The sequence below is a fragment of the Mixophyes fleayi genome, chromosome 3, assembly GCF_038048845.1.
Source record: "Mixophyes fleayi isolate aMixFle1 chromosome 3, aMixFle1.hap1, whole genome shotgun sequence".
Taxonomy (NCBI): Eukaryota; Metazoa; Chordata; class Amphibia; order Anura; family Limnodynastidae; genus Mixophyes; species Mixophyes fleayi.
In genome coordinates this window covers 203,363,460-203,376,596 of record NC_134404.1, presented here as the reverse complement: position 1 = coordinate 203,376,596, position 13,137 = coordinate 203,363,460, and the positions used below count along the sequence as shown (strand labels likewise).

Here is a 13,137-nt window from a genome sequence, read left to right as displayed (position 1 = left end):
GATCCGCCACTGCAGAGATGTTATTCTGCTACTATAAACTACCGAATCTCCTGAGGTAGCAAGAAATAATTATTTGTGCTTTTCTGTATCAGCAATGGTAATGAAGCCCAAACGTGTGTATAAATCATATAATGTAAATTAAATTGCTGCTTAACGTTCACTTCTGTATACATTGCTAATTTCTGTACAGAATGTGCTATGTTCACGAGATCTCTTGTATAAATATCAACGGTAAGCACAGGAGATGACATGGAAAAACGGGATAATGTTGTTAGGACATTGTGAACAACTATGACCAAATATACAGTAAATATTTGGCACTATTAGATTTTCTAAATGATATGCAATTTGTCACACTGTCTAGAACATTGTATACCTGTGTCTATATTAGTTTTAGTTCCAAAGCAAAGTAATGTATTTACGCTCTGAAAATGTCAGGTCACAAAACACAAAGTTTTAAAGGAAGTCTCATTCTATAAGGCTGTAAACCCTTTGTATATTTAAGATTTTATTAGATACATCGGGCCTGATCCATCACAAGGCACGTATCTGACAATTTTTGAGATGCAAAATCATTCTGCGTATGCCCAGAACCGGGACATACATCAAGTAAACTCAGCCATGTCCACGCAGTCTTCGAGCGCAAAGGACACTTAATACAGCCTACAATTTTGGGGAGTGAACAAGGTGGGGAAGGGGTGTTTGGCCATAGTAAATTTACAGTAAGGGGCTACCAAACTCAAGCGTATGGAACAACGTCCAAATCAAGCTCTGGACATCACAAAGTTACTTGCTTTTCTACCGCATCTCTTGCTCCAGCTACTGCCTAGTCTAAGTCCTGGGTATTAGTGATGACATTCTCGTATGCATGCTGTAACATGTGTTTGCAAACAGGAGCAACTGTAAAAATTTATTTTATGTTCAATAGACATTAAGAACATCCTAGTAAAAGTATTTCATGCGGAGAGGGACAATTTTTTTTCTATCTTACTGTTTTATCATTAATGTCTATATTATTAACAGGTGACAATAATTCAATACTTTGTTCTTTATAATTCACATAGGATTGGACGTATCCTGCAGTGTCTTTTGTAGTAAAGCATAGCAGACCTGTACCCAAATTCATCCATGCACATATCTTCAGATCAGTTCCCTACTGATTCGGGAGTACACAGAGCTGATTTCTGTGCGTTTTTAAACGCACATTGCGCTCAAATGTGTGCCTTGATGAAACAGGCCCTGAATGATTTTGTAGGATAGTTACTCTCAAAGAAGAAAAATGCAAATAATTAAGATATATAGAATAGATATACACATAGTAGGTAAGGTTATTTGGCAACAGCAAAAATGAGAGCATAGCAAATCTGTACAAATATTAAAACAACTTCCATAGTTCATAGTCTGTAACCCATACAGAGATTGTTTATCATCCAGATTTATAGATGTGTTCAAAATGAAATGATCTGCTAAGTCCTAATAAGCTTTACTTAGCCACTGAGATAGTAAGGGTCACATTCACAAAAACAGTGTTAAACGTGCATTTAAACTGTATCTTAAGGGTATAGCGCCAAATTAAAAACACTGGAAACAACTTAGAATTTTAGCATTTCTCCAAATTTAATATAAAAATATGTTACCTATTTAATAATAAAATAATGAAGACATCATAATAGCATATTCATTGCATTAATCATCTCAAGTTAAAGAACTGTCACTATTTTTTTCTGCATTTAGCCCCTTCATCCCTACTTGCAATGTGGCTGTGGGTCCCTGAACCTCAGCAATGTGGGACAATTTATCCGTGCATTCCTTGATGCTCCAGAGCTCACAGTCGGGAGCTTGAATGCAAACTTCTACATATGTCAGTAGTCTTAACAAGTTTATGCTTAAACTTCAAGGCGACTGGAGGCAACATCATGAGTAAGTTCTTCCTGATCTCTGGTAGGTTTCAGGCATATTGGGGTGTGAGAGGGATGAGGAATGATTTACTGCTGAACAAAATTCTGGATATTATTGTAGTTATTCCCATTTTTAACACCACTTAGAATATGTTGACAATACTGGTCACTAATTTGTCCCTATCTATCCATATCCTCTGTGGTATTATATTGATTTTGAATCACACTGAGCTCCTCTTCTTGCCCTATGCCCAGGTCAGGACTAAATCAATGTAGGATTAAAATTTATGCTATGAGTTTGGCAAAACACTGACCTAACACTCCGTGCATGTGAGCCTGGTGTCCAAGGAATAAATGATGTCTCTGCAAGAGTCTTGTAGAGCAGTGAGATCACAAACAATGAGATCTTTATTCCTATTCACTCAATTAACCTGGTCAGGATACCTATGCTATAGACAGCAAATACCATGCACTTTCACCACAGAGAAGCATTTATACGAGTAATCAAGTAATAACAAAGTAGACTTTTCTGCAAATCATTATCTTTGAAAAAAGATAACATTAATCTCTTAAACAACTGTAAATATACTGTACTTTATACACAATTTGACACACATAGTTTTTCTTTAAGCTTCTCAATAAAGTGAGCTGAAATGTTTAGCAATATTTGAAACTAAAATGTCATTTAGGGATATATAATGATAGAATATGATTATTTGGTTGTATATCAATATGGGCAAAAAGTTTTGTTCAATGAAGGACACAAATATTAGCAATTCACTGCTCCCCTCCAGTCACTCAGATAAGTGGCATTGAATAAAGTGTTTTACACAGTAGGCTGTATTATCAAATCCGTGGCAACGCATCACTAATAGTAGCCTATGGAATTATACAGTTCAGACCAATTGTGGTAAAGTAAGGCTAATTGCTTGCTAATGAGCAGACATTTCTGCATTTCAAAACCTGGAATTTCAACATTTCTGAATATCCGAGATGCACATTTGACACTGACCACTTAACATATTACAGATACAATACTTTTATAAAACAGCAGAATGGCATAATAAGAGATGTCCATGAAACATACTTCTTAATACTTTAAAATTATTGCACAAAGAATCCAACAGCTCCAAATAAAAAAAAAAATGGTTTATTGCATAAAAAAAAGTATGTATTTGTAACAGTAATAACGTTAGTGATATATAGATTGGATCTAAAACTCCAATATTATTCTGAATACATTTTTGAGCAATGCTGAAAGGACAGTGGGCCTGATTCATTAAGGAAAGTAAGGCAAAATAAAAGAGTAAATGTTCTCCTGGACAAACCATGTTACAATGTAAGGGGTGCACATTACTTTATTATTTTGCACATAAGTTAAATACTGGCTGCTTTTTTATGTAGCAAACAAATACTTGATAGCTTTATTTTTACACTGAAATTTAAAGTTAATCTAGGACATGGCCGTCCTAACTATAAATCTGTCCGCAGATTTTACATTTACCCCCTCCAAAACGACATGGTTTTGCCAAGGTACAAAGTTACTCCTTTTCTTTGCTTTACCTTCCTTAATGAATCAGACTCAGTAAGTTTATCCTTTCACTTTCAACAGCACTGCAAGAACAGAACTTCAGGTTATGTTCGATTTTACTGATAAACTGTATATCTGCTGCTAACTAGTGTTCTATTTTGGTAGTGCGTTCAGGTTCAGAGAATGAAATTACATTTTACTATGTACTTCACTGTAATTACTTTTACTGTACTTTTGGGTGTACTTTTAATGCTGTAAAAACATTTTGCAGTTTGAAAATTTGTTTTGCTTTATTCTCTCACAAATAATAATATTCAAACACAATATAATACAAGTCACTTCAATTTAAGTCACAGGAACTCGCTATTAAAAAAAGTCCAGATGAGAAATAAATTCAGAAACATTGTTTGGTTTCACAGATTCGTCATTCAATTCAAGATAAGCTCTCTTCTCCCAAATATTGACTACTTCTGGTCAGTAAAAATATGCTTTTAAAGCAGTAGGAGTGCAAGGCTGAAAACCAAAGGACATTGGCACATGCCTCAGTGTCATTCTGCTCAATGCAACGCTGGTTCTTTAAGGCTGTGAATGAATTAATCATGCCAATTAAATAATGGTTTGCATGTTTAACTTCTAAAGACGTTGAAATATACTGATTGGACACAGTAAAAGGCAAAGAATATTATAGGCATTGCATAGCTGTGCAGATTGAGTTGTGGTATTCATCCTTGCTCACTGGCCCATATCTCCGAAGCACATAACAGAGCAAAATTACCTCTAAATTTCCTGCAAATGGACTTTTTCGACAGAACAGGCCTTTTGGCAGAGGTGCAAAGCTACAGTGATACAATATTTGAGTTCCGCGTTTGCTGCTCAATACCAACTATTTGCCCTATAAGGCATAAAAAAAAATTGGAATAGGTTTGAAAATTCTGCTCAACTCTAGCATACAGTATCATACAAAATCACATAAAATAGTACATGTCACATGACGTGCCACTGCCAAGTGTTGCAGAGATACAAGTACCTGAAAGGTTTTTTACTTTTTGACATACTGTAAGGTATGTTAGTAGGGTGAATATTTACAAGTATCTGCAAACATTCATCTGAATTCAAGGGAAGTGACTCAATAATCTATATTTTATTGAAACCATTTCCACCATAATTCTTTCTATTTAATTTTGTGAGCTATCAGTAACACTTACACTTAAGATGTTAGCAAAACCTGATTTTGCACCAAATCTTCATTACTTTCTGATGCATTCTGTTATTATGTACTTTATAGCAGTCAAACAATGTATCTTTCTAAAACAAAATCTTGTGCAGTATCCTTCTGAAGCTAATGCTTCTACCAAGAGCCCTGTAAGTATTTTCTCATCAGTTTCCTTTAACAAATCATATTGCCGAGTGATTCATTTTCTTTTAACCACCATGCACACAATACTATGTAATTCAGAAAACACTTTCACTACACTATCGGCAGTCCTGAACTACCAGACGAGTCTGCACTGCTGGGTGACAGTGTTAAAGGTTTTGTAACATCTTCCCCACTGCTTCACTTCTATTATCAGTGACTCTCCCAGGCAAGTGAGCACTCACTGTGTCTGGAAGATTAACTGTTTCTTGTCTGGGGTGGGGGTTGTCTGGATTAGTAAAGGTGTTTTGCTTGCTGATGAAACCTTCATCTTTTTAGGGAAATCATTGTAAAAAGTATTTTAGAGCATTGAAAAACATTTCTTCTAACAATGAAGGACAAAATGTGGAAAATGCTAAGAATTGCACATGATAATAACAACCCTATCTTTATATACAGATTAAATGCTATTTGACAGAGGAAGGATTTAAAAGAGAGGCAGGTACTCTTCTATCACTTACCAGTTGCATTCCACAGATAAACATCAGTGTGCACCTGCCACTGCAAAACCCCATGATTTCCAAAAGCCTGTTCTCAGGACTCGTCGTCAGTTGCTTCCCAGTGAAGTCAAACAGCAATAGGAAACGTTTGGTGCCTGTCTGGATTTTGCTGGTCTCTGAGGTGACTCTTTTACCCGGCAAAATAAAAGGTTCGGCATTAGGACCTAGGAGTTCACCTGCAGCCACAGCATACCTTTACTGGTACCAGAAAGATCAGCCAGGGGTTTTGAAGTCGTACACAAGAGGATGATCTCCACAGCTGCTCAATGCTCACATATCCCATGGCTGCAGACAGCTGATAGAGGCAGCCTGGTAACATCTCAGTCCCTGCATGCTGCAAGCAATGAAAGCGCTCCGGAGCATGTATCACACACAGCAGAGGAGGGATGCTCTCATCCACACAAGGAGAAGGAGGAGGAGGCGTGTGAGGAAGATGAGGAGGGGTGCAGGAGGGAATCCTCTCAGTTTCTTCGCCACCTCTTTCTCCTCCTTGTCTTGATTGTATAGACATCTGATAAACAGTTCATCAAATGCCATTTAGATATCCTGTGATAGAGACCCATAGGGAGACTCACAAAATGTGGCTGCTGTGGAAAGATTGTCAAAAGCATTGTGAGCAATGGTCTTCACACTAGAAAGGCGTAAAGAAAACATTGCAATTATTGTCTACTTTCAAGTTAAAGGATTTTTGCAATATAGAATGAATTATAGTATACATATACTCAAAGTCTGTCCCTTTAAACTAATTATAATACAAGCAAGCTTCCTGCTCACCAGTGTTTTTATAGCTTAATTCAAAATGCATATGTTTAATATACTATAATACAAAACACAATGACTATTTTCATTGTTACAATAATATTTTTCATTGTTTACTCTATATCAGTTTAATCTCATTGTGATTTGTTACAACAGTCAGGTGTTTGGAATAGTTCCTTTAACTTCACATGACGCATTATGGGTCTGACGCAAGTTGAACGCAACTTGCTCGTAATTTACGGACCAAAATGTGCACAGGAAAATATCGTATTTCAGCCCACATCCTGAGTCGGACGTTTTTCAATATATACGCCCAGCTCTGCAAGTGTAGCATCTGTGACAGGTTTACAGCAGGCATACTTACACCAACATACACATAGGTTATACGTGCAATAAAACTTTATAAATAATTGTTTTAATAGGGAGAATCTGCTATTAGGCTTCATATTATAAATACAGTAGATGTAACCTGCCTTCTCATGTATGAATGAAAGTAACAAAAATATTTTTTAAATACACACACACAATCCTATCATATATGAATGATCAATAAAGAAAGCACCTAACAGTGTCAGAGTGAGATCACAATCAGCCAATCAGAAGCAGTTAGCTAGTGCTGGCAATCATCATCATCCGAGGCTGGTGCAAATAATACAGCTGTAAATAGTGTATCTGCACCTGTGTTCGGGTCTGCACCAGCTCCACAAACATGCCCATACTGTACTGTATGTTAACCCTTCCCTGTCACACTGCTTCAGGCACGTAGCTAATTACGGGTTGTTTTGTGGGCATGAGCAGAGTTACGCAGATCACCATATGTTCTGGGGATACTCCATTGTATACCAAATCAGGTTTATAGAATAGTCACATATCACATGGAGTATGCTGTTTAAATACAACTACAAATAGATAAGATACCCTTGAGTCCTAGCCCATAATCAATACTTACTGTCTGACATTTTTAAAATGGAGGACAGTTCACAAACACTGCTTTTCTATGTTGTTGTCCATCATAGAAAAAATGTCAGTGAATATTGATAGGTCATTCACTTATTGAATAATAATTTCTATTTTAATCCCTTCAGTAGTAAGCATGAGTGTCTTAATAGTAGTTATTGTCTGGTCAAGTGAGATTAGGTGGGTTATAATGTCAAGATCACCCCCACCCTGGCTTCAATAAACTCAGGGGTACCCTAATGTGCTGTGGTAGGTTGTCTAGCCATTTTGGGTAGATTGTATTTGTCATGTCAGGAGGTATAACTAATGTTATTTTCTCAAAATTCAAAGTCTAAAACAAATTTGTTTGAGTACTGCATATTATTTACTAATACTGATGTTGGAATAAAATAAGGGCCAAAATAGGCTCAGCAGCGAATGGGGTTAAGGGATAAATAAACCTAAAATATGAGTTTTATTTTTTAAATGAGCTTTGTTAACATTTGCCAATAAAATATGTAAAACTTTCAGGGGTTTGTCAGAAATTGAGGTTTTTGAGCACTGCATAACAATAGTTAGTTGTTCTATAATTAAGGTATTGCTAGTGAGGGGTGGACTTGCAAAGCAGCAATCGTCCAAACCATGCCAGCCCTGTTTTCACATATCAAGACTGTCTCTGAATGAGAGACAGGGCATGTATATCAATGTGGGTATTTACAGTAGGTGTCTAATCCATACTTGCCAACATTTAATAATTTTCTTCCGGGAGCTGCAAGGGGGAGGTGGGCGTGTAGGGGGCGTGGCTTCGGAAATGGCATCATTTTAGCCCCGCCCCGTGATGTAGCTACAGTATATAGTAGATTTCCCCACAAGGCTTCAGGATAGAAAATAGATATTGACAAGGTGTTACTGCAGGAGAATGCATAAATGTGCATTTCTACCTCTAAATTATTTTTCATATAAGCTCTTTATTAAACAAATTTTGTGTGGGGCTGAAGCAGAGCCGGATTTACACTTCATGGGGCCCTAGGCAAGATATCGGTTTGGGCCCCCCCCCCCTTCACACACACAGTGGCCCCTCACACACATAATATACACACACAGTGGCCCCTCACACACACACACACACACATAATACACGCACGCAGTGGCCCCTCACACACACACACACACACACACACACACACACACATAATACACCAAAAAAACACTTATAACAGTGGAAAAAGTGCACATATAAATGTATGACTATGAAAATATCATATAAACATGCTGCAGCAATTGAATAATGATGTCCAATCTGATATATCCCTCAATAATTTTTTAGCATGATGAAAATGTCCCCCACAGCGTGTGAATCACATAATCCAATGACCCAATAATGGCAGGCACGAAGTGAAGCGATAATGAATAAAATAGTGTGGCCACACTGATGATCACTAAAGTTGATATCACCATTAATAGAACAAATGTTCGCTTCTATAAATCGTGTACAAATTTCACAGTGGTAGTAAGAGCCGTCAATCGAGGTAATAAAGTCCCTTTAAAAACATTGACCTCACTCACTGGATATAAAGTCGGTACTATATAGATCTGGTCCGATGTTTAGTCCCGTAATTGGGTCTGCAAGTGTATGTACCTCAGTGAGCAGTAGAGCTCCGTGGGGCCCGTGATGTAGCCGAAGCTCTGTACACCGGCTTGAGAGTGGAGACTTCAATTTCAGCCACCACATGACCACACTAGCCCCCTGTGGCCCACTCCCCCGACTCACGGCACCCGACCCCCCCTCCTGAGTAAAATGCTGTTTAATTATGTAAAACAAGTTGCATAATATCATATTATTGTAGCTTGGTAATTTACAAAATAACTGCTATTCTAGTCTATTTATAAAATACCATCATCCAGGTAGGCCTGGTCCAGGTTCTGCTCCTGTTTAACGGTGACCCCAGCAGGTAAGATGTCCTTCGGCTCTGTGACCAGAGGGCCATTTTTTGGAGGTCGCTGGTTGTTGGACTGCTGCTGGATTACAGTGGGATAGGGGCTAGGCCTTATTCTCTGTGCCTGGTTGGGTCCTATACAAAAGTGGAAGCTGCTCAAATCAATTTATAGGCCATAACAGGTGCTTGAAAGGGTGGGGTTATCCTGCAAGGAAACTACACACAACATTTTTTCCCCCAGCACACTGCAATAGCCAGCAACAGATCTGCCATTTCTACTGTAGATAAAAATGCAAAAGTCTTTGTTGCACACATTTGCAAATGTATGTTTAAGCCATCCGCCACGCCAAGGCGCTTTTGCTAATAGGATGGTCCTACTCTAAACAATGAGAGTCCCATATATTTGGGCCATACATATGTGTTTTTAAATTGAGAGCCAACTTACCAAAGAGGTACCCCAGAAGCCTCCAAAGAGCAATTCAGTGCCAGTACCCCCTCTCAGCTACTGACACCAACATGCTTCTCAGACAAATACAAAAGTGGAAGCTGCTCAAATCAATTTATAGGCCATAACAGGTGCTTGAAAGGGTGGGGTTATCCTGCAAGGAAACTACACACAACATTTTTTCCCCCAGTACACTGCAATAGCCTGTAAGACTGGGAGTGAAGTCAGAGCACATTATATGCTGGAACTCCTGGTGGCTTCCACACCTCATCAGCCACTACATGACCACACTAGCCCCGTGTGGCCCCTCCCCCGACTCGCAGCACCCAACCCCCCCTCCCCCGACTCGCGGCACCCCCCCTCCCTTCCCCGCACGAGTCTCGGGGGGGAGGGTCGGGTGCCGCGAGGGGCCGATTTTTATTTTGTTTTCATTTTTTTTCAAATTGCCCCCCCCAGCTGTGCCCTCGAGAGCCGCTAGGCCCTAGGCAGGTGCCTAGGTTGCCTAGCGGTAAGTCCGGCCCTGGGCTGAAGTACTACAGGGGCCTGCAAGAATTTTTGTCTTGCAAATAACTTTGGAGGGTGTCAATAAACTAGGTGGGACTATAGGGTTCTTCACGGTCTCCGTGATTGATTCCACCCACCATGGAGGAGCAAAGTCCAACAAGCTGAAGGTGTACGCCAGGGAACCCTGTAAGGAGGTTTGGATTTCGCTGCAGACCTGGTTCTCAGGATGGGTACCAGGCAAGACCGACAGGAGAGGATGATTAGAATACAGGATACCAGGATTAGCTTTAGAAGTGTAGGAGGCTGGATACAGGAAGAATGGAAGAGATACAGCTACAGAATGCCAAGATACCAGGATTAGTTTAGAAGCATATAACGCTGGATACCTGGAACAATTGAAGAGATACAGATACGGGATGCCAGGATACCAGGATTAGCTTAGAAGCATATGACGCTGGATACCAGGATCAATAAAAGAGATACAGATACAGGATACCAGGATTAGCTTAGAAGCATATGTTGCTGGATACCAGGAACAATTGAGGAGGTACAGATACTGGATGCCAGGATGCTAGGATTATTTTAGAAGTATATGACACTGGATACCAGGATCAATGGAAGAAATACAGATACGGGATACCAGGATTAGCTTAAAGGTATATGACGCTGGATACCAAAAGCAACAAAAGTGATATAGATACAGGATGCCAGGATACCAGGATTAGCTTAGAAGCATATGATGCTGGACACCAGAAACAATTGAAGAGTTATAAATGCAGGAAGCCAGGATACCAGGATTAGCTTAGAAGCATATGATGCTGGACACCAGAAACAATTGAAGAGTTATAAATGCAGGAAGCCAGGATACTACGATTTCAGGATACCATGATACTGAGGCACAGGGAACCAAACAGTCCAACAACTACTCTTGTCACAGGACATGAAGATCTGGAACTCTCTGGAGGATCCAGGTGCCCTTAAAAGCTGGAGGTGATGAGGACCTGATTCATTAAGGAAAATAAAGCAAAAGAAAATTAGTAACTTTGCACCTTGGCAAAACCATGTTGCTTTGGAGGGGGAAGTAATTTTTAAAATGTGGGGACAGATTTATAGTTGGATAGAGCATGTCCAAGATAAACTTTGAATTTCAGTGTACAAATAAAGCTTTCAAGTATTTGTGTGCTACATGAAAAAACAGCCAGTATTTAACTTATGTGCAAAATAATAAACTACATTGCACCCCGTGCATTGTGACATAGCTTTGTACAGGAGAAAACTTACTCAATTTTTTGCCTTACTTTCCTTAATTAATCAGGTTCAAAGTGCTTTGGTGCTGATTAATTGAATGAGTTGCACAGTGATAAATACACACAGTGGGCTTGACTCATCTACGAATGCAACTTCCACGCAACTTGCGTTTTTAAATTGGGCCCGGAACTTGAGTGTATGTGCGCCCAAATACAAATTCAAGTGGATCTCAAGATACATTTACATTTGAAACTGGATGTAAGTACACCCTACCTAAACACTACTTGTTGTATGTTTACAGAAAGAAGAGTGCAGGATTCATTCATGCATACGTGCAATACACAGTCCCATCAGAACGCACGCAAAAAGAAATATTATAAAACAAATAGCAACTCATAATATTATAATTAGTAATAAAAATGTTTGCTTTTTTTACATTAAATACATAAATCAGGATATTTTTAATACGTACTGTACTACAATGTGTTTATATATTCAATCTTCATTGCATACACATTTTCTTTGCTATCTAGTGCCACGACTAATGCTATCATCACTATTGGTCAGCACTTACACCTGCCCTGTAGCTGTTACAAATAATATGGCTAAAAAAACATACTTTCGAGAAACACGGACCTGGAATCGGCCACACCTGCTTGGGCACACACTTGTCATGCCCTTATTGTACATTGCCTATGCTAATCTATCCCTTCCCTGTTCCGCTTCTCAAACCATAGACTGTTGTGTCATTTACACGTAATTGCGTTCACTGTCGCCAGGTCCGTTTCTGAGAATGTGCAGAGCTATTTCACAGGAGATATGGCATGCAAAGGGACTTACATCCGAAGATGAATTAGGCCCAATATGTGTGGCTAATCTTAGACAGAAGCATTATCAACCATCAATACTAAAGCAGCCATTGGTGACTGACAATTTTGCGCAATTACAGTCACTGGTTTGTTAAATCCTTCATAGGGATTACAGGTTTCTTACTCCTACAACGATGAGCAGTCCCAACTTCATTGTGGATAACTTGCTGCTGCCGCCATCAAACAATTAATATTCTATGACAGATTAGTTGAACCACAAATTCCTTATATAGATTTACTTGAAGGCCAGCAATCTGCTGCTAATACCCTTAAACACAAGTCTGTATCTAAGCAAAATATTAAAACCTTTTCTGTGCATAACATGCCAGATCTTAACGAGAACAGTCTCTATTTCTATTGAAAATGATCCAATTGTGATAATGTCATTCTGGAATGTTTAAGCTGTATTACTTGACTAAATCAAACTATATGGAAATTATCCAACTATCTTTGTTTGCTTGCTTTAAATTCCTTCGCTCACATCTAATGATTGCAGGAATCTCTGGTATATATACTTTATTAAAGGCATGGGGCTAGATTTACTAAGCTGCGGGTTTGAAAAAGTAGGGATGTTGCCTATAGCAACCAATCAGATTCCAGCTTTCATTTTGTAGAAGGTACTAAATAAATGAAAGCTAGAATCTGATTGGTTGCTATAGGCAACATCCCCACTTTTTCAAACCCGCAGCTTAGTAAATCTGGCCCTTGGGCTTTTTATTTTTTTTATGATAACTGTTTCTTTGTTCTTGTTCTTTCTATCATTCCTTTTCTCATGCTTTAAGGCTTATTTATCAATCTGCAGAGATAATGCTGATTTTCTATCGCCTCTTATCCCAGCTATAGAAAATCCAATATCTCTGTAATTTATTAATAAAATATCACATTTAAAGGAGTTACTGAGGCGCAATCTGGGACTCCTGGTTGCCAATGGTTCATTAATGGGGGGATCAAGAATGGCTGTAATCCACAGTCAAAGCAAGTCATAAGAAGCTGTATTTGTCTTTTGTGTAGTTGAGCCTCATTATTTATAAGAAGAAATCTGTATGTACTGTAGATGTGTGGAGATGTCGCCGGAGGAGACCCCCGCCAGCGTTGT

The 13,137-nt window shown here is 38.8% G+C and overlaps 1 protein-coding gene across 1 annotated transcript in view; it reads right to left on the bottom strand.

The window, feature by feature from the left end:
• NKAIN2 (sodium/potassium transporting ATPase interacting 2) overlaps window positions 1–5,773 on the bottom strand; it is an 856,165-nt gene extending 850,392 nt beyond the window's left edge. Inside the window, exon 1 of the mRNA XM_075203011.1 lies at window positions 5,305–5,773. Within this exon, the coding sequence (XP_075059112.1) occupies window positions 5,305–5,358 (54 nt within the window). The 5' untranslated portion in view covers window positions 5,359–5,773. The remainder of the gene's footprint in view (window positions 1–5,304) is intronic.
• Window positions 5,774–13,137: the final 7,364 nt, after the last annotated feature.